The sequence below is a fragment of the Pseudophryne corroboree genome, chromosome 2 (assembly GCF_028390025.1).
Source record: "Pseudophryne corroboree isolate aPseCor3 chromosome 2, aPseCor3.hap2, whole genome shotgun sequence".
NCBI classification, from domain to species: Eukaryota; Metazoa; Chordata; class Amphibia; order Anura; family Myobatrachidae; genus Pseudophryne; species Pseudophryne corroboree.
This window is the reverse complement of record NC_086445.1, coordinates 445,303,243-445,330,616: the sequence shown is the minus strand read 5'-3', so window position 1 is coordinate 445,330,616 and position 27,374 is coordinate 445,303,243. Positions and strand designations below refer to the sequence as shown.

At 45.4% G+C, this 27,374-nt stretch overlaps 1 protein-coding gene across 1 annotated transcript; it reads left to right on the top strand.

The window, feature by feature from the left end:
• On the top strand, positions 1-26,724 carry C1QBP (complement C1q binding protein). Its single transcript, XM_063953677.1, has 6 exons — positions 1-341; positions 1,135-1,285; positions 3,484-3,568; positions 23,243-23,338; positions 23,752-23,880; positions 26,247-26,724. Exons 1-6 carry the CDS (start codon positions 125-127, stop codon positions 26,391-26,393), a joined length of 825 nt encoding a protein of 274 aa, XP_063809747.1. The 5' UTR covers positions 1-124; the 3' UTR covers positions 26,394-26,724.
• Positions 26,725-27,374: the final 650 nt, after the last annotated feature.

The window sequence follows — 27,374 nt, the reverse complement described above, 5'->3', positions numbered from 1 at the left end:
CGCTATTGGATGACCCCCGTGATTCGCAGCATCCGGCGACACGCTTCCTGCAAGAGGGGTGAAAGGTCGGAGGTGTCACCGTGCCCTTCTGGTTACACACGTGGGTCTCTGCCGAAGCCGCACCATGCTCTCCTCGTTGTCCCGCTCCCTGCTCTCCGTCGCCGCCAGGGCTGTGGTGTCGCGGCCTCTCCCATTACTGAGCAGCCGGACTCAGGCCAGGCCTCTGTCACGCCTGCTGTGGGTGAACGGCAGGTCCAGTATTGCGCTCCAGCCTGCTTTCCTGAGCCCGCACCGGGGCTTTCCGGCCGTGTCGTGTGGCTGCGGGGGATTACACACGGAAGGTGAGCGCACACGGAGGGCCGCATCCATCATCCCTGGTCCCCTCTCTCTGCGTTACATAGAGTGTGACCAGCCAGCCCTTATCCTCACACCCAGGGCAGCGCGGAATCTATAGCTCTGTAAAGTCTATATTGCAGGACTACGCACTCTGTAGTGATCAGCAGTTTTTCTGTTTAATAGTGACATAACCTCCATGTCTCCTAAAATTAGGATGTGATGTGGGGGACAGTGTGACACTTTTATTTCTTACCAGTCAAAATTAAATTCTTCTGTTGAGCTGGATCTCTCTCTCTCTCTCTCCTGCTCTACGGCCTTGGTATTACATTTTGTTGTGCAGGAGAAACATTAATTAATAAAGAGTAAAAGTTATGTTTTACATGTACCAATGTGCACCACTTTAAGGCAATTCTTTTTTCTTTTCTTGTGTATATTACATTTTGTTATAAGTTCATTTCCCTGAGTCCCCCTGAATGATCACTTTCTGCTGCCAGGTACTCAGTTATGTGAAGTTTTGTCCAGTTATTCTATTTATTATAAAACACCAGACCTATTTTCATACATTTAAAATTGGGAGGGAATTCCAAAATGCAATATTCTTATTTAAAAGTAAAACCTTCACTTTTTGATTATGGATGTCAAACATTAGTAAACTTGCCTATTTTTGTAAAGAGGTAATAAAAAAATGGGATATTGTGGTACAGTATGTGGTGTTTGTGGTGAATTAGCAAGGATGTTAATTCAGAGGCTTCCTTATTAGACAGAATGCACTTTTTAAACTATACATGTGTTTTATAGGTGACAAAGCATTTGCAGAATTTCTCGGTGATGAAATCAAAGAAGAGAAGAAAATACAGAAACATAAGAATCTCCCAAAATTGACGGGTGGGTGGGAATTAGAAGTTCATGGCACAGAAGCTAAACTGACCCGCAAACTTTCTGGGGAGAAGTAAGTGTTGGCTATACGAACATACAACTTATATACTGTATATAGTGCATGATATGATAAAGTTACTATCATAACAGGAAATTGTCATAGTTTGTATATAGACTTAACATTTGAGGGTAGCAGGTACTCGACTACAAAAAAGAAAGACATTTGCTATTAGTCTTCTTATTGTTAATATTTATTCTTCTGAATAAAATATGTATGACCTTGGAAAATGAATAGGCTTATCCATATAGATCAGTCAGAACAGTGGTATTACATACTATAAACGTAACGCACAAATCTATAAAGCATAACACAATTAAGGAAATTCAGTTCGGCACAATGTGCTACCAGGCATTTCTGCAATGTCTACAGTATGTGTTTGTATATCAACAATTCTTTTATGAAATTCGCCCCAATGCTTGAATCATGCATAATCTTTCACTGATGGTATGCGAATTGAAAATGTGCATGGATTGTCCTGCAGCGCGCACGATTTTTACATGTTTTGTAAATACTGGTTACCCTTCAGCGTAGTGGATACAAATGGTGGGTTATGTTCCAACCCTTAAGAGGCATGACACAATCTTACCCTCTGTACACTGTCTGCTTATCCTATTCTTTTTCATTGTACTGCTTAAGTGCATACTTTTTTTTTTTTTTTATTATTATTTTTTCAATTACACTCCATATAGTGTCTGGTAGCATATCTACTGAGTCTGCCTGGTAGGGTGCTTTACAGTAGTTTTATGGAGAGGCCTCCTTAAGTCTCTTGTACTTTGCTGGCATTACTTTCACTGCTTTTGTGTCCTCACAAATGTGTCAGGGGAAGGTAGGGTCAACTGAGCTCTGGAGCATGAGTAGTCCTCAATGGTGATGGGTACTGCTTGGGTGGTGCATTGTGTGGTCTACAGGCAACCACTGGACCACTTCTACCTCTCCAGAGGCTGCTTTTGAGAAGTTGCTCCAGGCTACTTTCTTTTAGGCATTTCTCTTATTCAAGGTAGTTGTGAGATATCTGCCTTCTGAGTTCCTTTCTTTCCATTTTTGTTGGGGTGGTTTTAAATGTTTTTTTTGGACACCAATCAGAGCAATTTAGTTGTTGCTCTGATCATTTGCCTATTACTTTTTAAGTGCCCAACAGCATCTGGTTTAGCTGTACAAAAATGCAGGGTGAAAAGTCCTGTTTGGGTGCACAAACGGGACACTTTGCACATTTCTGAAAGAATGACTGCGCGGGCTGTGATTGTTCTCGAATGGCAGAACAATTAAATTGGTGCCATCTAGTGGCTGTTGCCCCCTAAAAAAAAACAAAAAAAACATTTAAATCTCCCCAAGGATCTAGGACAGGAGTGGTCAACCAGGCAGAGACAAAGAGCCAAAAAATCTTCTTAGGTACGTCAAAGAGCCGACATCGAGCCGAAGGCGCGTGTGCAATTATGGGGTGTGGCTTTTTGCCAGCTAGGACACACCCCTGCTATAAAATACATTGAAAAAGCCAGATCCAGCATGAGATACATTTTAAAGCCAGATCCAACATAAAATACATTGAAATAGTCACTTTCACATAAAATAATTGAAAAAGCCAAATCCATATAAAATATATTGAAAGCCAGATTACATAATACACTTCATCTCCCCCTATGTGTCCTCTATTTGCCACCTATAGTATTTGGCTCTGTCAGTTTTCAGTCCCTGTAGTGTTGCTGCGTGTCTGGCTGGAGTGCAGCGGTTTCTTTATCTGTTGTAGTCATGTGACTGAGTGTTGGGAGCCACATTTGAGTAAAGAAAGAGCCACATGTGGCTCAAGAGCCACAGGTTGGCCACCGCTGATCTAGGACAAAGATCATCCCACACAGGAATGCTCTGTTTTTGTTCTCTGGCTGTTCTCATTTTTGGTTCCAGGGAAAGCAGGGAAATGGAAGAGTTATATGGGTAAGGAGGAGTCTTGTTTCAGTGCCCTGCCTCCTAGGAAGTAAACATAACCTTCCATGCATGTCGTCTTCTTATGGGCTTGCTGTCAAACATTTAATAAAGTATCAAACAAAAACCCTTTTTGTCTATTCTTACAACACTAGATATGTGAACAAAATGTTAGAAATTTGGTTCTTCCGTAAGTTTTTAGAATATCAGAAGACATTATATATGAAAAAGCAATATGAGTATTTTTAAACTTTCAACCGTGACGCCTATTGAAGTACTTTTGGCTTTTTCAGGATCACTGTAACATTTAATACAAACAACAGCATTCCACCAGCCTATGAGGAAGAGTCACAGGAGGGTGAGAAGCGGGAGGATGAGGTAAGGTCTCAGGCCTTGATTACAACTACTGTATGTTCTGGTTACCATAATCTAAAGCTGGGTACACACTAGATGATATTTTGTACAATTTGCCTGATTCTGATGAATCGGAATGACAAATCGTTCAAATCGTCCAGTGTGTTTGCACTAGTTGTGCTCCCCTGCGGTCATCAGCTATGTCTTCTGGTCAGACCTGCATGCAGCAAAATCTGAGGATATCGTCACTACAGCATACTCCTGGATGTGGCCGCTGACGCAATATTTTGCAAGATTGCACCGTGTGTACACACTATATAGTTTGTCCGGGATTGCGTCATTTGCTGGTTCGCCCAATGTGTACCCAGCTTAACATTTATAGCCACTCCCTCCAAATTAAATATGGTATACTTTTCTGCTAGTTTTACTGTATCTGTTAAGTTGGTTGTTAATGTAATTTTTCTGTCAGCCACTAGGGGACACTGGCATAATTTCAAGACCGTGGGGGTGAAGGGGGGGGGGGGGGTGGCGGCTTACAGGGAGCTGGTACTTTAAATAATCTACGAAGTGAAACTGGCTCCTCCCCCCTCCCTCCCACATCGTCCCATCAGTTTTGAATTTGTGCCGAGGAAGCCAGTCACTGCTGACTGAGCTCCAGCTCAGTCTATATTTGCTTTAATTTATGTCGTTTTTTTTATTAATGGGACTTAGTTCCCTCAGCCTCAAGAACCCTTCGCCACTTATATGAGAGAAGTGGGGTTCAGGTTACACACTAGCAGCGTCAAGCTGCACAAGGAAAACAGCGCTTAACGATAGACTGTTAAGGAGATTCCTCAAAATGATGTACTTTCTATTGCTACAGAACCACACTGGGTGGCAGTTCTTCTCTCTCAGGATGAAGCTGGAGAGGACGATCGTGAGTTGGGCAAAATTACTGACCCAGACGAAGAAGTTCCACAGGAACCTTCTCGGGGAGTTGAACCTCTTATTTTAGCTATAAGTTTTGAATTCACCATATACTGCTTTATTTGATAGAAAGCAGTGTTCATCAGTCACTTATCCTTTTTCCAAGAAACTAGATAATCAAACACCCAGACAAGCGGTTTCAGATGCCTAAAAGTTTTCTAATTATTGATACATTTCCTCGAGTGGACTCCTCTCTATCCAGGTTGTCCAAAAAGATACCAGTTCTGCAAGCAGCCTCATTGAAAGACCTGTCTGACCAGAAGCTGGACACCATGTCGAAGTCCATCTATTTGGCTGCAGGTGTCTCACTTAGACCAACCTTGGTAAGTTCCTGGGTGGACAAGGCAGTGGAGCGTTGGGCCACTAAATTGATAAAGGATTTACAAGAGGGAGTTCCGTTCGAAGAAGTATTGATCTTAGCGGAATATGTTAAGGAATCGGCTATATACCTAGGAGAAGCGGCTAGAGATATTGGACAAGTTAACTCGAGAATCTCAGCAGCAACTATTGCAGCCAGAAGAGTTCTTTGGCTTCGGTCAGGGCAAGTTGACGCTGAGTCAAAAAGAGCGACGGAAGCACTTCCGTTTACAGGTGACATTCTTTTTGGAGAAGAACTAGACCTGTTAACTTGTCAGACTACGGGTGGTAAATCTACCTTTTTAACCAACCCTTCCACCATCACCTAAGCGCTCTTATATTGGAATTTCCTTTCGTTCCACTCGGCCTTTTAGAGGACGTGAAGAGCTACACCCTTGTGAGGTAGAGGTTGCGGCAATAACCAGTCGCTTGCTCGTCGTCAAGACCCAAAGCCTGCAGAAAAGACAGTGGCATGACTGTCTCCCCTTCCACTGGGGCCCAAGTACGGTGGGAGCGCGGCATTGAAACTTTCAGGATGCCTGGTTCACGATATCAGACAATGCGTGGATTCGCAATATCATCTACCAAGGGTACAAGTTAGTTTTCGAAGTTTTGCCACCAAAGAAATATTTTACGACAAGTCTTCCACTTCTTCTGGGCAAACGTTTGGCCCTTCAAGGTGCAATACAGTCCTTGGTAGAATTGACTGTTAATGCCGGTACCACTGCTTCAACGAAAGAAGGGTTACTATTCCAATCTTTTCGTAGTGCCAAAACCAGACTGTACTATTAAGTCAGTTTCTGTCTTATTACAGGTTCAAGATGGGGTCGCTCAACTCAGTGATATAGAGCCTGGAACCCAAGGAATTTTGATTTCTCTGGACGTTAAGGATGCATATCCCCACATTCCAATATGGGAACCACACCAATAGTTTCTCATGTTTGCGATTCAACAGGATAATTTTTTTATTTTTTTTTAAGTTTTATTGATCGATTTACAGTAATACACAAAATCGGTGTGTCAACAGGATCATTTTCAGTTCAAAGCATTACCATTCGGTCTGTCCTCAGCCCCCAGGGTGTTTACCAAGGTCATGTCTGTGATGATTGCTCACCTCAGATCATTGGGAGTCACAATACCATACCTAGACGACCTCCTCAAAGCTTCATTGGATCTCATTCTCCAGGAGCATGCTCTATTATGTGTTAGTGGAACACAGATGGATTATCAGTTTTTGGAAATCTAACCTTCAGCCGTCACAGCGTATCCAGTTTCTCTGTGTGATCCTGGACACCAATGTCCAGAAAGTTTTTCTGCCTTACGACAAAGCTCTGGGTATACAGAAACTGGTCCAATCTGTCCTCAAGCCAAGGCTGCTATCAGTATCCATTTATGCATTTGTTTGCTTGGGAAAATGGTAGCAGCTTTCAAAACTCTGGAGTTCGGCCGTTTTTCATTCACATCCTTTCCAGCTGGATCTGTTACATCAGTGGTCTGGGTCGCATCTACACCTTCAACAGTTAGTATGACTGACTCCAGAGACGCGACTTTCGCTTCTTTGGTGGCTCCAACTGCACAATCTCAATGCGGGCAGGCGGTTTGGTGTATGGGAGTGGACGCTCCTAACGATGGATGCCAGCATCGTGATGGGGCACTTCACCTAGTGGTGTTCGACGCTCTGACATAGCGCTGGGGGTGCCCGGAGGTGGATCTCATGGCATCCCGTCTCAATCATCAGCTTCCTCGATACATCTCCAGAACCTCCGTTTCCTCTATTCTCAAGAGAATGAAACGGGAGTCCATCACGGTGATCTTGTTGGCACCAGATTGGCCTCTGAGACCTTGGTTTTCAGACCTGCGCCTTCTGCTAGCGAACGATCTTTGTCCTCTACCTCTGCAAACTGATCTACTCCAACAAGGGCCCTTCGTGCATCCAGATTTACCACGACTACGTTTAACAGGATGGCTCTTGAGGCAGACATCCTAAAACGCAAAGGGATTCAGGAATGTGTGATTCCCACAATGTTGCGTGCACGAAAACCTGTTATGAATGCCAAGTACAATTGCATTTGGCATTCTTATATCTCTTGGTGTTACAGAAAAGGGTTTCAATCAGATTCTTTTTGTCTCATGGTTCTTGCTCTTTCTTCAGACCGGTTTAGATTCCGTACTTCATCTAGGATCCCTGAAAGTTCAGTTATCTGCCTTATCGATTTTCTCAGAGACGTCTGGCGCTCCTACCGGATGTACAAACTTCCCTACAAGAGGTCCTTTGTGTACAACCCCTGTTTGTTCCCCTTACAGCTCCTTGGGACTTGAATCTGGTGCTGGATTATCTGCAGTCACCCTGTTTTGTACCCTTGGAAGACGCAGATATTAACTATCTTACTTGGAATACTGTTTTTCTCCTAGCCATAACTTCAGCCCGGAGGGTATCTGAATTAAGTGCCTTGTCTTGTATGCCTCCCTACTTGATTTTTCATCCTGATCGGGCTGAGTTTAGAACACATGCTTCCTTTCTTCCCAAGGTCATGTCGGCTTTTCATATCAATCAGCCGATTGTGGTACCGTCCTTACAGGAGGACTTTGGGACACCACCTTCTCTGGCTGTAGTGAGAACGTTGAAGATCTACGTGGAATGGACAGCACCGTTACGGAAGACTGATGCTTTATTCGTGCTTTATGATCTCCTGCAGCGAGGGTGGCCTGCTACTAAGCAGACCTTGGCCCGCTGGATTCGGTTAACTATTCGTCAAGCCTGTCTACAGCAATCTAGGCTACCTCCATTATCCATTGCGGCCCTCTCTACATGCTCAGTTGGGTCTTCCTGGGACGCTAGTAGGGGGCTACCACGTCTCAACTCTGTAGAGCAGCCACTTGGTCCAGTAATCATACGTTTGCCAAGTTTTATAAGTTTGATACTTTTGTGGATTCATCTTCACGGTTTGGCCGTCTTGTTTTGCAAGGTCCTTAGCGGTCTCCCGACCAGGGGGGAAACTTTGGGATATCCCCACGGTCTTGAAGTTGTGCCAGTGTCCCCTAGTGGCTGCCAGAAAGGAGGATTTTGGTACTTAACGATAAATCCCTTTTTCGGAAGCCATAGGGGACACTGCCCACCCATCGCTGTTCTATCGCCTTCATTGTTCTGTTTGATATATGCTCTCTTCCCTCGTATAGTTCTGTTCTCTTGTTCCCGTCTCCTCGGCTAATTCATAACTGAGGGATGATGGGGATAGAGGGGGAGAAGATTGTTTGTTTCACTTCTTAGATTATTTAAAGTGCCAGCTCCCTGTAAGCCACCATCATCACCCCCACGGTCTTGAAGTTGTGCCAGTGTCCCCTATGGCTTCCGAAAAAGGGATTTATTGGTAAGTACCAAAATCCTTCTTTCTCTAGCATCCGTAAGGGATATTGGGGAATTAGGAGGTCATTCTGACCTGGTCGCTCACTGCAGTTTATCGCAGCGATCAGGTCAGAACTGCGCATGCGCTGGTGCATGGCTGACAGCCGACGGCAGGCAGAGGCGATCGCTGGGCGGGAAGGGCGGCATGGCAGCGTTTGGCCGCCGTTTTGTGGGTGCAGTCTGGCTAACGCAGGCGTGGCCGGACCGTGGGGGGGCGGGCTGCAGTGGCTGCGTGATGTCGCACGCAGCCGCTGCGAGCCGGGCAGCAACAGGTAGCTCCCAGCCAGCGTACAAAAGCTGCACTGGCTGGGAGCTACTCCTGAAGTCCAAAAGCATCGCCGCTGTGCAATGCTCATGTACTTCAGTGACGGGGCAGGGACTGACATGCGGGGCGAGCTAGCCCTGTGATGAGCGTCCACCCGCATGTCAGTGTGGATGATCGTAGCTGTGCTAAATATAGCACAGCTACGATCAACTCTGAAAGACCCCCTTACGATGGGTATAGACGGGGTCCAAAGGAGCTGATGCTCTCCAAATTTCTTCAACTGTTTTTGCTGACTCCTCCCCTCTATGCCCTCTCCCACAGGCAGTTTTAGAAAAATTGCAAAAACTATAAAACGAATAACAAGTGGCGCTAGACAACCAGACTGTGATAAACCATTTATTTTCTAAAATGCATATAGAAGTTACGACAAACTCCCGGGGGTAATAAATCTTAAAACATCACAATATAAGAATTAGCACTAAATATGTCTCATTTGTTTATAAAAAATTAATAATTAAAGCATCAATAGTGGATAATCCTATTAACATATAATTTATAAGTAACACCTGGAAGGTAAAAAGCCTTTTGTGGATTCTGTATGTGCACACTGATACTACTAGTTAATAGAGCAAAAGTCACTAGCAACCGTATTCTATTAGACAGTTGTAAAAAAATCATAAGTTCATGGCAATGGGTAGCTATTGCAGAAAAAAACACATGTGTATTAATAGCTGTGTGCACACAGTTACCACTGGGCAGGAGCTCCTTCAGTCTCTGCTCCCTGGTGCTGTCCCGCGGTCCGGATGGAGACACTCACCAGAGCCTCAGTGGACAATCTGGAAGCCGCGCCGTGCGGGATATCTCAATGAGCCGTACTAGCCCAATCCACACCGTCTCCGGTACCTCCGTGTTTTGCAAACGGGGGCTAATAGGTGGTAGATCCGGAGTTAGATGGAATGAACGTTCCTGGTGTGTGTGACCCGAAGTGAGCCTATCTTCTATTGGGCGGGCATCCGACAGGGGCTCCGTTCGCCGGTCTGCGCCAGACTTGGAGAGACGGCACCCGTAGCTTCCACCGCTCCAACTTGGAGTGTGCGGTCGGGCTGCAGAGATGAAAGGATGCAGCACAGGTGTTCCTTTCCGCAGGAGTGAACAGTGAATCCAAATAGACAGGGCTTGTCGCTGTTGTGCATAAAACTCCCCGTAACTTTGAGGTGTAAATCCTTATAGTAGGAAGCCTGTATCCTTAACGCGTTTCAACGCCTTTCGAAAAAGACGCCCTGCTGGCGTTGATACGCGTTAAGGATACAGGCTTCCTACTATAAGGATTTACACCTCAAAGTTACGGGGAGTTTTATGCACAACAGCGACAAGCCCTGTCTATTTGGATTCACTGTTCACTCCTGCGGAAAGGAACACCTGTGCTGCATCCTTTCATCTCTGCAGCCCGACCGCACACTCCAAGTTGGAGCGGTGGAAGCTACGGGTGCCGTCTCTCCAAGTCCGGCGCAGACCGGCGAACGGAGCCCCTGTCGGATGCCCGCCCAATAGAAGATAGGCTCACTGCGGGTCAAACACACCAGGAACGTTCATTCCATCTAACTCCGGATCTACCAGCTATTAGCCCCCGTTTGCAAAACACGGAGGTACCGGAGACGGTGTGGATTGGGCTAGTACGGCTCATTGAGATATCCCGCACGGCGCGGCTTCCAGATTGTCCACTGAGGCTCTGGTGAGTGTCTCCATCCGGACCGCGGGACAGCACCAGGGAGCAGAGACTGAAGGAGCTCCTGCCCAGTGGTAACTGTGTGCACACAGCTATTAATACACATGTGTTTTTTTCTGCAATAGCTACCCATTGCCATGAACTTATGATTTTTTACAACTGTCTAATAGAATACGGTTGCTAGTGACTTTTGCTCTATTAACTAGTAGTATCAGTGTGCACATACAGAATCCACAAAAGGCTTTTCTCTATCGTCCTAAGTGGATGCTGGGGTTCCTGAAAGGACCATGGGGAATAGCGGCTCCGCAGGAGACAGGGCACAAAAGTAAAGCTTTTACAGGTCAGGTGGTGTGTACTGGCTCCTCCCCCTATGACCCTCCTCCAGACTCCAGTTAGATTTTTGTGCCCGGCCGAGAAGGGTGCAATTCTAGGTGGCTCTCATAAAGAGCTGCTTAGAGAGTTTAGCTTAGGTTTTTTTATTTTACAGTGATTCCTGCTGGCAACAGGATCACTGCAACGAGGGACAGAGGGGAGAAGAAGTGAACTCACCTGCGTGCAGGATGGATTGGCTTCTTGGCTACTGGACATGAAGCTCCAGAGGGACGATCACAGGTACAGCCTGGATGGTCACCGGAGCCACGCCGCCGGCCCCCTCACAGATGCTGAAGCAAGAAGAGGTCCAGAATCGGCGGCTGAAGACTCCTGCAGTCTTCTTAAGGTAGCGCACAGCACTGCAGCTGTGCGCCATTTTCCTCTCAGCACACTTCACACGGCAGTCACTGAGGGTGCAGGGCGCTGGGAGGGGGGCGCCCTGGGAGGCAAATGAAAACCTTTAAAAAGGCTAAAAATACCTCACATATAGCCCCAGAGGCTATATGGAGATATTTACCCCTGCCTAAATGTACTAAATAGCGGGAGACGAGCCCGCCGGAAAAGGGGCGGGGCCTATCTCCTCAGCACACGGCGCCATTTTCTGTCACAGCTCCGCTGGTCAGGAAGGCTCCCAGGTCTCTCCCCTGCACTGCACTACAGAAACAGGGTATAACAGAGAGGGGGGGCAAAATAAATGGCAATATATCAATATAAAAGCAGCTATAAGGGAGCACTTAATCATAAGGCTATCCCTGTCATATATAGCGTTTTTTGGTGTGTGCTGGCAGACTCTCCCTCTGTCTCCCCAAAGGGCTAGTGGGTCCTGTCTTCGTATAGAGCATTCCCTGTGTGTCTGCTGTGTGTCGGTACGTGTGTGTCGACATGTATGAGGACGTTATTGGTGTGGAGGCGGAGCAATTGCCAAATATGAGGATGTCACCTCCTAGGGGGTCGACACCAGAATGGATGCCTTTATTTGTGGAATTACGGGATAGCGTCAACTCGCTTAAGCAGTCGTTTGCCGACATGAGGCGGCCGGACACTCAATTAGTGCCTGTCCAGGCGCCTCAAACACCGTCAGGGGCTGTAAAACGCCCCTTGCCTCAGTCGGTCGACACAGACCCAGACACAGGCACCGATTCCGGTGGTGAAGGTGACGAATCAACCGTATTTTCCAGTAGGGCCACACGTTATATGATTTTGGCAATAAAGGAGATGTTACATTTAGCTGATACTACAGGTACCACTAAACAGGGTATTATGTGGGGTGTGAAAAAACTACCAGTAGTTTTTACCGAATCAGAAGAATTAAATGACGTGTGTGATGAAGTGTGGGGTGCCCCGATAAAAAACTGCTAATTTCAAAGAAGTTATTGGCTTTATACCCTTTCCCGCCAGAGGTTAGGGAGCGCTGGGAAACACCTCCTAGGGTGGACAAAGCGCTAACACGCTTATCAAAACAAGTGGCGTTACCCTCTCCTGAGACGGCCGCACTTAAAGATCCATCAGATAGGAGGATGGAAAATATCCAAAAAGGTATATACACACATGCAGGTGTTATACTACGACCAGCTATTGCGACTGCCTGGATGTGCAGTGCTGGGGTAGTTTGGTCAGAGTCCCTGATCGAAAATATTGATACCCTGGACGGGGACAATATTTTACTGTCGTTAGAACAAATAAAGGATGCATTTCTTTATATGCGTGATGCACAGAGAGATATCTGCACACTGGCATTACGGGTAAGTGCTATGTCCATTTCGGCCAGAAGAGCTTTATGGACACGACAGTGGACAGGCGATGCGTAGAGGAGTTATTTGGGGTCGGTCTATCGGATTTGGTGGCCACGGCTACGGCCGGGAAATCCACCTTTCTACCTCAAGTCACTCCCCAACAGAAAAAGGCACCGACTTTTCAACCGCAGCCTTTTCGTTCCTTTAAAAATAAGAGAGCAAAGGGCTATTCATATCTGCCACGAGGCAGAGGACGAGGGAAGAGACAGCAACAGGCAGCTCCTTCCCAGGAACAGAAGCCCTCCCCGGCTTCTACAAAAGCCTCAGCATGACGCTGGGGCTTCGCAAGCGGACTTGGGGGCGGTAGGCGGTCGTCTCAAAAATTACAGCGCGCAGTGGGCTCACTCGCAGGTAAATCCCTGGATCCTGCAGATAATATCTCAGGGGTACAGGTTGAAATTAGAGACAGAGCCACCTCGCCGTTTCCTGAAGTCGGCTTTACCAACGTCCCCCTCAGAAAGGGAGACGGTTTTGGAAGCCATTCACAAGCTGTATTCTCAGCAGGTGATAGTCAAGGTACCTCTTCTACAACAAGGGAAGGGGTATTATTCCACTCTTTTTGTGGTACCGAAGCCGGATGGCTCGGTAAGGCCTATTCTAAATCTGAAGTCCTTGAACCTGTACATAAAGAAGTTCAAGTTCAAGATGGAGTCACTCAGAGCAGTGATAGCGAACCTGGAAGAAGGGGACTTTATGGTATCCTTGGACATCAAGGATGCGTATCTCCACGTTCCAATTACCCCTCACACCAGGGGTACCTCAGGTTCGTTGTACAAAACTGTCACTATCAGTTTCAGACGCTGCCGTTTGGTTTGTCCACGGCACCTCGGGTCTTTACAAAGGTAATGGCCGAGATAATATTTCTTCTTCGAAGAAAAGGCGTATTAATTATCCCATACTTGGACGATCTCCTAATAAGGACAAGGTCCAGAGAACAGCTAGAGATGGGTTTAGCACTATCTCAAGAGGTGCTAAAGCAGCACGGATGGATTCTGAATATTCCAAAATCCCAATTAATGCCGACAACTCGTCTGCTGTTCCTGGGGATGATTCTGGACACAGTTCAGAAAAAGGTTTTTCTTCCCGAAGAAAAAGCCAAGGAGTTATCTGACCTGGTCAGGAACCTCCTAAAACCAGGAAAGGTGTCTGTACATCAATGCACAAGAGTCCTGGGAAAAAATGGTAGCTTCTTACGAAGCAATCCCTTTCGGCAGATTCCATGCAAAGGGATCTGTTGGACAAATGGTCAGGGTCGCATCTTCAGATGCACCTGCGGATAACCCTGTCGCCGAGGACAAGGGTATCCCTTCTGTGGTGGTTGCAGGAGGCTCATCTATTGGAGGGCCGCAGATTCGGCATGCAGGATTGGATCCTGGTGACCACGGATGCCAGCCTGAGAGGCTGGGGAGCAGTCACACAGGGAAGAAATTTCCAGGGAGTGTGGTCGAGCCTGAAAAAGTCTCTTCACATAAGCATTCTGGAACTAAGAGCAATCTACAATGCTCTAAGCCAGGCGGAACCTCTGCTTCAAGGAAGACCGGTGTTGATCCAGTCGGACAACATCACGGCAGTCGCCCATGTAAACAGACAGGGCGGCACAAGAAGCAGGAGGGCAATGGCAGAAGCTGCCAGGATCCTTCGCTGGGCGGAGAATCACGTGATAGCACTGTCAGCAGTATTCATCCCGGGCGTGGACAACTGGGAAGCAGACTTCCTCAGCAGACACGACCTTCACCCGGGAGAGTGGGTACTTCATCCAGAAGTTTTCCACATGCTATTAAACCGTTGGGTAAAACCAATGGTGGACATGATGGCGTCTTGCCTCAACAAGACACTGGACAGTTATTGCGCCAGGTCAAGAGATCCGCAGGCAATAGCTGTGGACGCGTTGGTAACACTTTGGGTGTACCAGTCCGTATATGTGTTTCCTCCTCTGCCTCTCATACCAAAGGTATTGAGGATTATACGGCAAAGAGGAGTAAGACTAGTGGCTCCGGATTGGCCAAGAAGGACTTGGTACCCGGAACTTCAAGAGATGGTCACGGACGATCCGTGGCCTCTACTTCTGAGAAGGGACCTGCTTCAGCAGGGTCCTTGTCTTTTTCAAGACTTACCGCGGCTGCGTTTGACGGCATGGCGTTTGAATGCCAGATCCTAAAAGGAAAAAGGCATTCCAGAAGAAGTCATTCCTACCTTGATAAAGGCAAGGAAGGAAGTCACCGCGAAGCATTATCGCCGTATTTGGCGAAAATATGTTGCGTGGTGCGAGCAGCGGAGTGCTCCGATGGAGGAATTTCAACTGGGTCGTTTTCCTACATTTCCTGCAATCAGGATTGTCTATGGGTCTCAAATTGGGATCTATTAAGGTTCAAATTTCGGCCCTATCAATATTCTTCCAAAAAGAATTGGCCTCAGTCCCTGAGGTCCAGATTTTTATCAAAGGAGTACTGCATATACAGCCTCCTGTGGTGCCTAAGGTGGCGCCGTGGGATCTAAATGTAGTTTTAGATTTCCTCAAATCCAATTGGTTTGAACCACTAAAGAATGTGGATTTGAAATATCTCACATGGAAAGTGACTATGTTACTGGCCCTGGCTTCGGCCGGGAGAGTATCTGAACTGGCGGCTTTGTTTTATAAAAGCCCTTATTTAATTTTCCATTCGACATAGGGCAGAGCTGCGGACGCGTCCGCATTTTCTCCCTAAGGTGGTATCAGCGTTTCACCTGAACCAGCCTATTGTAGTGCCTGCGGCTACAGACGACTTGAAGGACTCCAAGTTGTTGGACGTTGTCAGAGCCTTAAAAATATACATTTAAAGGACGGCTGGAGTCAGAAAATCTGACTCGCTGTTTATACTGTATGCACCCAACAAGTTGGGTGCACCTGCTTCTAAGCAGTCGATTGCTCGTTGGATTTGTAACAAAATTCAACTTGTACATTCTGTGGCAGGCCTGCCACAGCCTAAATCTGTTAAGGCCCATTCCGCAAGGAAGGTGGGCTCATCTTGGGCGGCTGCCCGAGGGGTCTCGGCATTACAACTCTGCCGAGCAGCTACGTGGTCAGGGGAGAACACGTTTGTAAATTTTTACAAATTTGATACCCTGGCAAAGGAGGACCTGGAGTTCTCTCATTCGGTGCTGCAGAGTCATCCGCACTCTCCCGCCCGTTTGGGAGCTTTGGTATAATCCCCATGGTCCTTTCAGGAACCCCAGCATCCACTTAGGACGATAGAGAAAATAAGAATTTACTTACCGATAATTCTATTTCTCGGAGTCCGTAGTGGATGCTGGGCGCCCATCCCAAGTGCGGATTATCTGCAATACTTGTACATAGTTATTGTTAACTAATTCGGGTTATTGTTTAGGAAGCCATCTTTCAGAGGCTCCTCTGTTATCATACTGTTAACCTGGTTTAGATCACAAGTTGTACGGTGTGATTGGTGTGGCTGGTATGAGTCTTACCCGGGATTCAAAATCCTCCCTTATTGTGTACGCTCGTCCGGGCACAGTACCTAACTGGAGTCTGGAGGAGGGTCATAGGGGGAGGAGCCAGTACACACCACCTGACCTGTAAAAGCTTTACTTTTGTGCCCTGTCTCCTGCGGAGCCGCTATTCCCCATGGTCCTTTCAGGAACCCCAGCATCCACTACGGACTCCGAGAAATAGAATTATCGGTAAGTAAATTCTTATTTTTACCTTCCAGGTGTTACTTATAAATTATATGTTAATAGGATTATCCACTATTGATGCTTTAATTATTAATTTTTTATAAACAAATGAGACATATTTAGTGCTAATTCTTATATTGTGATGTTTTAAGATTTATTACCCCCGGGAGTTTGTCGTAACTTCTATATGCATTTTAGAAAATAAATGGTTTATCACAGTCTGGTTGTCTAGCGCCACTTGTTATTCGTTTTATAGTTTTTGTTTTAAGGGACTGGCAATTCCCTTCTTCAAGAGGCTGCTGACAACCACAGTGCAGTGCTATTCACCTGAGCGCATAGTTTTTTTCTATTAGAAAAATTGCAGCATGCCGCACACCCCCTAACATTGCCTGAAGGTGACGACAGTGGTGAGTACAAACCGGGGGCCCCCGGTTCTTGATGCGGCACAGACGCAGGGGCGGGGGGGATCCGCTATAACCCCCCTGTGTACACTGGCAGTGGTGGTGAAAACTAACACTTGCTGTGATGTTTTACACTTATATGGAGACTTTGCCAATATAAACATCCCTGAAGCTCTGGTGCCATTATAGGGGGCGGAGTTCCCTCAGAGCTGGACCAGCAGAATTTTTGCCCCTTCCTCTGCTTACAGCGGCAGACACACACGGCTCCTCCAGATGCTCAGGATAACGCTGGAAAACTGCTACAGGGGTGTAGCAAAGGGGGAGAGCCGCTATTGTACACAATCTGTGTCCTGAAAAGGACTAATACTCTGGTGTTACACCGTGATATAACAGCTTGCAGCCTCAGTGGGGCTGTTTAGCTTGGGTGTGCTGTTCCCTTCTCTCTGTCTCCCTCTCACATAAATTAAGGGCAGGTCTGCTATTGTATTACTTGTCTGTGAATATATGTGGTGTTTACTGTAAATATGGTAAAACACCAATTATGCTGTGTATGTCACACCAGAGTCTTTCCCTCTACATCTGGTTCCATCTCATGTGAACATTGCAGCCAGTCCTCACAACTCAGTGAGGGGGCTGGGGGGGAGGGTCAAGAGCATTCCTGGCTAGGTAAATCTAGATAAAAAAAATACCAGGTGTCAAGACTGTTTTTGCACACTTTCCCCTTTGCTCCTGAAGGCAGGAAAATCTGGGAAGAAACGTCGGCTGTTGATGTATCAGTCTCTCGCCCATCTAAAAAGGTGTTACTGCCAGCTCCAGGCTCCTTTACCACAAGGGATCCTGGGGATCGAAAAATAGAGAGACTACACTGAAGTCTATCTACACAGCAGCAGGTATATTACAAAGACCGGTCATAGCTTGTTGCTGGATGACTCATGCCATTCATACGTGGGCTACTCAAATTCAGGAGGGCCTCTCGGGATATGTCCCTGGTCACTACAGTGACTCTCCTAAAGCACATTCAGGACACTGCACGCGTCCTGTGTGACTTTCTCAAGGAGATAGGCAATATTAATGCTAGGACCACTGCTATGGTCCAAGCACAGTGTAGAGTCTCTCCCTTTTTCAGGGGATTGGCTCTTTGGGGTGGAATTGGGTACATGGTGTTACTCTGCCACAGGCCATCCTAAAATTGGTCCAGTCCCAAGTCATTATTCCAGTGCCACTGCAACAACAGGGAATGGGTTACTACTCCAACCTATTCATGGTACCGAAACCGGGGTGGTTCCATAAGGCCCATTTTGAATCTAAAATCCTTGAGCCCTTACCTAAAGTTTTCAAGTTCAGGATGGAATCCTTGCGAGCAGTGATTGTGGGCCTGGAAGAATAGGAGTTCATGGTCTCCCTGGATATAAAGGATGCCTTTCTCCATATCCCGATTTGGCCACCTCACCAGGCTTACCTGAGGTTTGCCCTGCTGAACGATCACTACCAGTTCCAGGCGCTACCCTTCGGCCTGTCCAGAGCTCTGAAGGTGATGGTGGAGATGATGTTCCAACTCCGGGTCCAGGAGGTCCCTTATCTGGACGATCTCTTGATAAAAGCGAGATCCAGGGAGCTTTTATAGCTCCATATAGACCGCACTATCCAACTTCTGTCACACCATGGGTGGATCCTCAATTTACAAAAGTTCCACCTGGAGCAAACCCAGCGGCTCCTGTTCCTGGGAATGTTGCTGGATACTATGGCCCAGATAGTGTTCGTCTGAGAGGACAAAGCGAGAACACTTCAGGAGATAGTCCGAATGGTTCTCCAGCCTACTCTAATATCAATCCATCCTTACATGGGGAAGATGGCATCCTCATACGAGGCGATCCAGTATGGAAGGTTCCATGCCAGAACATTTCATTTGGATCTCCTGAGCAAGTGGTCCGGATCACATCTTCAGATGCACCGGATACTACGGCTGTCACCTCAGGCCAGGATTTCCCTCTGGTGTTGGCTGCAGTCCTCTAACCTACTGGAAGGTCGAGGTTTTGGGATTTAGGATTGGATCCTTCTCACAACGGATGCGAGTCTGTGAGGATGGGGAGCTGTCACCAGGGGGCTCCGTTACAGGGCAGGTTGTCGGCCCACGAAGCCCTACAATGCTCTGATTCAGGCCTCTTCTCTACTCAGGGATAATGCGATCCAAGTACATTCGGACAACGCTACGGCAGTGGCATACATCAATCGGCAAGGAAGGGCAAAAAGCAGGGCCTGCATGCGAGAGGTGTCAAAGATACTCCTCCGGGCAGATAGAAATGCAAGAGCAATGTCTGCAATCTTCATTCCGGGAGTAGGCAACTGGGAAGTGGACTTCCTGAGTCGTCACGATCTTCACCCAGGAGAGTGGGGGCTTCACCATCAGGTGTTTCAGCAGATCAACTGGTGTGGCTGCCCACAAATAGACATGGCTTCACAACTCAACAAGAAGCTTCGCTGGTATTGCTCACGAACCAGGGACCCTCAGGTGAGGGCAGTAGATGCACTGACGTCGCCTTGGCTTTTACCGGCTGGTCTACCAGTTTCCTCTGATTTTATTGCTACCAGGGGTGCTAAAGCGAATCGGGAATCAAGGAGTCCAGGCAATTCTGATTGCGCCGGAGGGCGTGGTACGCGGATCTTCTGGACATGTCCGTCAAAGACCCTTGGCCTCTGCCACTGAGAAGATCTTCAACAAGGACCGTTCGTCTACCCGGACTTACGGCAACTTAGTTTGACGGCATGGAGGTTGAGCGGAACATCCTAGCTCACGAGCCTTTGCAAAAGGGTTATTGCTACCATGGTTCAGGACAGCAAACCTGTGACATCAAAACACTATCCTATCTAGAGAAGATATGTCTCTTTGTGCAAGGAACGCACATATCCGCCTGCGGCGTTCCACTTGGGATGTTTCCTGCAGGCTGGTGTGGATTAAGGCTTACGTCTGGGTTCCATTAAGGTCCAGATTTCAGCGCTCTCCATTTTCTTCCAGAAGAAATTGGCAATGTTGCCAAGGGGTACTTCACATGGGATTTGAATGTATTGTTGTAATTTCTACAGTCTTCCTGGTTTGAACACCTGATGACGGTAGAAGACAAGTACCTCACACGGAAGACGGTGATGTTATTGTCCCTGGCTTTTGCTAGGCATGTCTCAGAATTGGGGGCCTTATTGTGTAAAAGCCCCTACTTGGTCATTTACGAGGACAGAGTGGAGCTCAGGACTAGGCAGCAGTTCCTGCCGAAAGTCGTCTCTGCGTTCCACTTGAATCAACTTATTGTGGTTCTGTCAGTTCTGCTCCTCCAGAGGCATTGGATGCTGTGCGAGCCTTGAAGATCAAGAGAACGGCTCGGATCAGAAAGACATTCCTTGTTCATGCTATATGATGCGCAGTAAAAGGGTTGCCCTGCTTCAAAGCAGTCCATTGCTCGTTGGCTTAGACTTACTATCAAACAGGCCTATGTGTCGGCAGTCTTTCCTGTTCCACAGTCTCTGAAGGCCCACTCTACAAGATCGGTGGGATCTTCCTGACTGGCTGCCCGTGTATCTCGGCCTTGCAACTATACTGAGCTGCTAACTGGTCGGGGAAGAACACCTTTGTGAAGTTCTACAGGTTTGATACCCTGGCCAAAGAGCATACCCAGTTTGGGCAGGCGGTGCTGCAGGTGTCTCTGCATGTTCCCACCCGTTCTGGAAGCTTTGGGATGTCCCCATTGTACGAATTTCCCAATATCCCTTATGGATGCTAGAGAAAATAGGATTTTAATTACCTACTGGTAAATCCTTTTCTCGTAGTCCATAAGGGTGCCCGCCTCAGTGCGTTGTCTTGTCTGCAGGTTGCCTCTTATATGGTGAGCTGTTCAGCTGTTGCTGTTTCGTTACCAGCCGTTGCTGGTCGTTTTATGTTATTGGTGTGCTGGTTTGTGAATCTCACCACTCGTTATGTTCTTTCTCTCAAGTATGTCCTTTCTCCTTTGGGCACTATTTTACCTATAACTGCCTGTAGGAGGGGGTATAGAGGGGAGGAGCCAGCACACCCAGTTGAAGAAATTTAAAGTGCCCCGGCTCCTTTTGGATCCCGTCTATACCCATCGTACTAATTCCCCAATATCCCTTATGGACTACGAGAAAAGGATTTACTGGTAGGTAATTAAAATCCTAATCTCTTTAATATTGGAAGACCAGAGCTATGTTAAGGTAATTGTGTGTGCACTAAATTTCAGTCATTTATACAATAGTGGTCACTGTAGGACATTTTTAGGGCAGGTGATGATCTCTTAGGACGGCAGATATTCATTTTGAAGGGCACATTCTTCATGCAGCGCTCTGCGTCACTGAAGATACATTGGGTATTCAGTGCTCCTAGTGTATTATATATCCCTCACATACATACAAGATATAGTTAAGGATTCCACCCCCATATAAGATATTATGCACAGCCCACAATTTTGTTCATTTGCAGCATTTAATCGCTGCATTTCTCAGACTACATCATATGCCTGGCTCTATTAGGACAGGGCTCAAGATTTTTGTTCTAAACTATCTATGAGCCAGCTTAAAAGTTTAGGAGCCAGATCATCTGCCCCACCCAAAGTATATATTATAGTGATGTATGTATGTATGTATATGTGTGTGTATATATAGATAGAGATATATAGAGATAGAGATATATATATATATAGATAGATATATAGTTTATATAGACCACAAGACGTGTCCCTTCAATGCCCATCAGATCCAGCCGCATGCCCATGTCTTGCACCTAATTTATAGTATGCTAGACTGTAGTGCCCCCAGTTCAAAGCATGCCACACGCTAGGCCCCCTCCCCCATTCACGGTAAGCCACACAGTAGGGCTCCTCATTCATAGTACGCCACACAGTAGGGCCAAAAAGTCATAGAATGCCACACAGTAGGATCCCCAATTCATAGTATGCCACATAGTAGGGCCGACAGTTAATTGTTACAAAGTTCTTATGCTGTATTGATGAATTAATGTGAAACTTGACATGGCTATCAGTGCTGCAAACTTCTGTACAGACTTGCACAGTAGTGTATTCAGTGTATTACATGAGGCGGAGGAGGGCACATTTTTAGAAGTGATCACGAAAGCAGTTACCGTATAGACAATTATCGGAATAAATATATATGCAGATATAATGCACTGTCTTTCCATTGCTGCTGCAGGGGTGTTACTCCAGGTAGATCACTGACGTTTTAACCACTTAACTGGCGTGGTCAGTTCACATGCGACTACGCTGCCCCACTGCCCGTTTATGACGGAGATCCATTCTGCAGATGTGCATAATATAATATTGAAATATAAAAAAAAAAACTTTAAAAATACTTTTTAAAACTATATTAAATAAAAACAACTAACCAACGGTTTTGAAGGGAAAAATTGTCAGTTAACTGATTAAATTATGCTACTGAATATATAAACCTTTTTAAGGACAGCACTCCGCAGTCTTCTTGATAGAAATAAAAATAGTTTTATTAGTAACACAGCATAGAGGTAGTTGATAATTGGGTCATATTTATGCAAGGCAGTAAACCGCATCACAAACAAATCTCCAAGGGAGGAACCAAGCCCCAATGTGAGAAATCTTGAACTACTTGTCATGTGCAGTACTTTACTGCTACATTACATATACGCGATACCAGTCTTTGGAGAAGAGTAATGACAGTCTACTGTATTTAACTTCAAAATGGAAGATGTCTGGTTTGTGTCAGGATAAAAACAGGATGAGACGCCATATGCCCCACAAAAGACCTCGTCTAACAACTCTTGCATACATGATAGTTTCCTAGTAATAAGCTGAAACGTCAAAATAAATATTTGTACAAAAGTGTGTGCTTTTTGCTTGATAAATGACAATATATTTGAAGGGGAAGCTAATAAGAAGGGGGCAGTCCACTTGTGGCCATTCCACAAGTCCAGAACTAAAGAAGTACCTCCCCACTATAAACTGGAAAAAAAAATACATCCACAATTTTTGTAACCTTTTATATGATGTTTTAAACAGAGCAAATTAGACCAATTAGATTTTTGGAAAATTAATTGCAAAAAGAATTGTATTTGTTGGTATGGCATAACATATTGATGTTGGAATTTGCGGGCGTATGGAAAAATCATGGTTCAGTACAGGCCTGAGGGAACAATCTGCCCGAAAGGGATTGAGGAGTAAGGATGTACTTAAGGGGGGTACTCACGGAGCGATATTCTAAGCAATCTGACTAGATTGCTTAGAATATAAGCCTGATCACTCCGTGTGTAGCCCTTACAACGATAGCGATGCGGAGCCCCGTGCATCGCTATTGCTGCTGCTAGATTGGCCTGCCGTGCAGGCCAATCTAGCGGGTCGCTCACTTCACCCGCTGGGTGAAGTGAGCGGCCCCCCGTTTCCCCCCGCACGCTCAGCACAGATCGCGCTGTGCTGAACGGCAAGAGAGATGTGTGCTGAGCGGTTCGCTCAGCACACATCTCTCCCCGCATCGGCCCGTCTATATGGGCCTTTACTCCTTCTCCTTTTTTTTTTTTTTTTTTTTCCTCTTACTGGTTTTGTTGTCAAGAGGGATTAGATATATCAACTTTCTTTATTTGCTGGTCTGTACTGATTGTCCTCTGTAAAACAGCCATTCTCTTCAAATGTCTTGTGCCAATTGATGATGATAAAAATAGATATAAATATGTAATTTTTTATTTTTTTTATTCCCCCCTGCAGCCTGAACTAGTTTCCACTCCAAACTTTGTTGTAGAGGTTACAAAACTGGATAGCAATGAGACTTTGGTGCTGGACTGCCACTACCCCGAAGAAGAGGTAAAGTGCAATTGGAGTGCTTAGTTTCTGTACAAACTTGGAGAGATGAGGCATTCTGAGGCAGGGGAAATGGTATATAATGGGAATAGAGCTGCAGCTGATCAATCACATGCAATCCCGGAATAGTAACATGCAGTTCCATATTTCATGTGGCCTGTTCACTGTCAGAGTACAGTAATTGTATATACTGTAACTGGTGCATTTTGATTGAGTTTTAATACCATTAAAAATCTTCAATTCCTTTTACAGACCAAAAAGTATAATTCTCACTCACATTTGAGTGTTTTCTGATCTATTGTAATAAACCACCTTGCAACTGATCTACAGTCTGTTTGGATAAGATGGATTAGAAAGATGAAGGTCTAGCTTTCACTCTGTACATTTTTACTTAATCTTTACACTTCCTAATAAAGGTGGGACGTGGTGAAGAAGAGGAGGAGGAGAGTGACATTTTCACTATTCGGGAGGTTAGCTTCCAGCCCACTGGAGACACAGACTGGAAAGAGAACAACTACACTCTTGGCACAGATTCTCTTGATTGGGTTGGTACACATTTTGTTTCACCTTTATACAGTTGTCTTTATTGCAAAATGGTCCATTCGCTACATTTCTCTTCTGCCTCTCTAGATTTAGATCACTGTAACAAAGAAAAGATGCTTGTGGCACTTTAATGTAAAGTGTAATGAGTTGCGGTGTTACAGATGTATATGTTGAGTATCTATAATGTGTCCACTGTAGCTGATGGCATTTGTGGATACTGTAGCTCATCTGGCATATGCAAAATAGTACTAAAACTGTCACTTAGTATAATTTGCTTCAGAGAGTGAATGCAGGGTTTTGTAGTATAGACCTGCAGATCTCTGTACTGATCCAGTAATAATGAATTATCCGTAAGATCATGCTCTAGACTAGGGAGATTAGGTGAAGAGTATTATAGTGTACTGACATTTTACTAATAGAATGTCACTTTAAAATCCTAATTCCGTCAGTGAGGGAAGAGAAAGTCCATTAAGGATGTGATTGTTAGTGTTAGTAATTTAGGTCACTTCCTATATGTATATCATGAATTAGAATCCTTTTTGCTCATGACTGTTATTTCCCTTGTGCTGCATATGACTTCACCAAGTTCAGAAAACCAGGGCAGCCCCTCCCCCCCCGTACACGGCAAAGTACAAGCAAAATATACTTTCATCCTACGTGTTAATAGCAATGCAGGTATAGTTGTTACATTTGCAAACATGGTTGCTAATCCACTAGCCATGACAAGGGGTTCAGTATGATTTACCAACGGATGCAATACCGACTGTCATCCCAACAGCCATTGACCTGTAAAAATACAGACATTCATTATGCGGAACATGTTCAAAATGCCAACATAGTCAGAATACCTACATTTGAACACCGTCTAAGTGTTCCGCGTCCCCTTGCATGGCTCGCTGTGTGCGCCATGCTTCGGTCACTGTACCTCGCTACGCTCGGCACACCATTATATTCCCCCTCCAGATCCCCTGGGATGGTAAAGTATGAACAAATCAGTTTTGGGGCAGAAATTCCTTAAAAATACATGTTGGCATTTTGACATGTCACCATTTCAAATGTCTGTATTCTGACTGTATTTTGAACATGGCATGATGAATGTCTGTGTATTTTGACTGTGTGGGTATTTTGACTGTCAATGGCTGTCGGGATTATGACAGTCAGTGTTGTCTGTCGCTACCCATGACAAGGCATCTCTGCTGTGGTGGTTCTACACTACATGAAATAACCTCACTTTGAATCATACATTTATGTATGGAGAGCCAACTCATCCGGATGCATTCCCTCCAGCTTCTGACCCCATATATGCCTCTCAGAACAGGTATGGTATACACAGAATAGTACATGCACCTGTGATGGGTGGATGAATAAATAGAATGGTGGCTGCTCAATGAATCACAGTTAACCTCTGACTAGTTCTGCTGGAAGGCCTTTGTTAGGAAGTACAGTCCCAGTAACATAGCCCTCTTAATGTAGTGTGCCCATTGGGTTTTTGAGTGGAAAACTAAAGCAGCATTAGCATCTTAAATCTAAAAAAGAGAGATTAATATAAAAGTGTATATCTCATATTTTGTATGTGTATATGTATCTTGTCGTTTTTTTTTTTGTTTGTTTTTTTCTTTGTTCGCCCTCCAAAATCTAAAGCTAGAGCACAGTATTTGCATTTTGTTAAATATTCACTTGTAACCTCTTACTTGGAGTTGAGGTCAACATTAAGGGGGAGGTTCAAATGTTTGAAAAGTCAGTTGGGAGTCTGTGTTTTTCCTAACTAATAGACAGGAAAAAACGGACACCCAACCGACTTTTCAAACATTTGAATTCCACCCTAAGATTTGTATTTTAGTCTTTAATGAAAATATATTTCTCTTACATAATGTGTGAAATGTAATCCGACGGCCCAGTTTTTTTAACATGCCAATCCGACTTTTATTAGTCTAATTGGCATTGTCGGAAACGGGCCAAAGTATGTGTATCTGCTGCGAATTCGCTGATGCACGTACTTTTCGACTGTCATTTTTTTAATTTATTTTTTTCCCCAACAGTCAGAAAAACGGCACTGTCATTGAATAGGTCGAATGCAAATTCGAACTATTTCTACCGAAAAGTGACTGTTTTTCAGACGGTCAGAAAAACCTTCACGAATTGAGTAGACCCCTAAGGCTTGATTGAATTCTGTTGTGCATCTGAACATGATTAGGAACACTAATTTAGATTTGTTCTTGATCTTGCATGTGTATTCCTTTTATTGCAAGGATTTGGTTTCTATTGTGTCAATTGTATATATTGTTTGCTGCTGCACCCATTAAATGCATGGTGTTTTAGTGATGAACACATTCTTGTGTTGTACATTTTCCTTGTTGATTTCTTGCAGGCCCTATATGACCACTTGATGGATTTCCTGGCTGACCGTGGAATAGATAATACATTTGCTGATGAGCTTGTGGAACTCAGCACTGCTTTGGAACATCAAGAATACATTCACTTCCTAGAAAATCTTAAAAAATTTGTTAAATGCTGATCTTAGAATTACAGATGAATTATTTGTTCCTTGTTATACTGTACCAGAAAATGTAACTTCCATGCCATGGTTCTGGAGGATCAGTGGCCAGATAAGACAGGCGCTACTTTCTTGCAACTAGACAAGCCCAGAATGACTAATTGTGGTCAGTGTACAAAATATGGCTAGTTACTACTCATCAGAGCAAATGTCCCATATAGTATTTACCATTATCAGCACAGAAGTGTTTTTTATTTAATTTTGCTGTATGTTTTCATATAATCATTCTTCCTGTCCAATTTGTTTGCACCTTTTGTATTGTACAAGCCCATTAAAAAAATATCTGACCGTTCGGTTTGGTTACATTTTTATACATTTGTCAAGGGAATGCTTAAAAGAAAAAATAAATGTTATATTTGATATGTCCTAAGGGACACTGGGAATCCATTTAGTACCATGGGGTATAAACGGGTCCACTAGGAGCCATGGGCACTTTAAGAAATGTATAGTGCGCGCTGGCTCCTCCCTCTATGCCCCTCCTACCAGCCTCTGTTTAGAAAATGTGCCCGGAGAAGCCGGTCACGTCTCTGGAAGCTCATGAAGAGTTTTCTGCATTTATTTTCTGTGTTGTTTTCCCAGCCTGCCTGCTTCGTGGGACTTAGGGGGTAACGGCCCAACCTCTCTCAGGGTTGATGGTCCCGATCCCCGCTGACAAGACACTAGCTCCTGAGGGAATTATTTGCAAACCCCACTACGGCGAGCGTACATTCCCGCAGCATGCCGCCACCCTAACAGAAGAAAGAAGAGTGGTGAGTACTAAGCCAGCGTCCCAGTTAGCGAGTCACCGGTCATTATGGGGGTACGGAGACGCACGGCTTCTAAATGGGGTGGACTGCATCTCGCGCTGTGTAAGGACACAGATACAGTACCCTGACTGGCAACAAAGCCATAAAAGGAGTCTCTCTCTCCATTTTATGCACTTAGACACATACAGCCAGTATA

Coding starts and splice junctions, on each gene's coding strand:
- C1QBP (XM_063953677.1), top strand. CDS start 125: ATGCTCTCCTCGTTGTCCCGCTCCCTGCTCTCCGTCGCCGCCAGGGCT. Junction 1,286..3,483: donor CGCAAACTTTCTGGGGAGAA/GTAAGTGTTGGC, acceptor TGGCTTTTTCAG/GATCACTGTAACATTTAATA. Junction 23,339..23,751: donor GCCACTACCCCGAAGAAGAG/GTAAAGTGCAAT, acceptor TTCCTAATAAAG/GTGGGACGTGGTGAAGAAGA.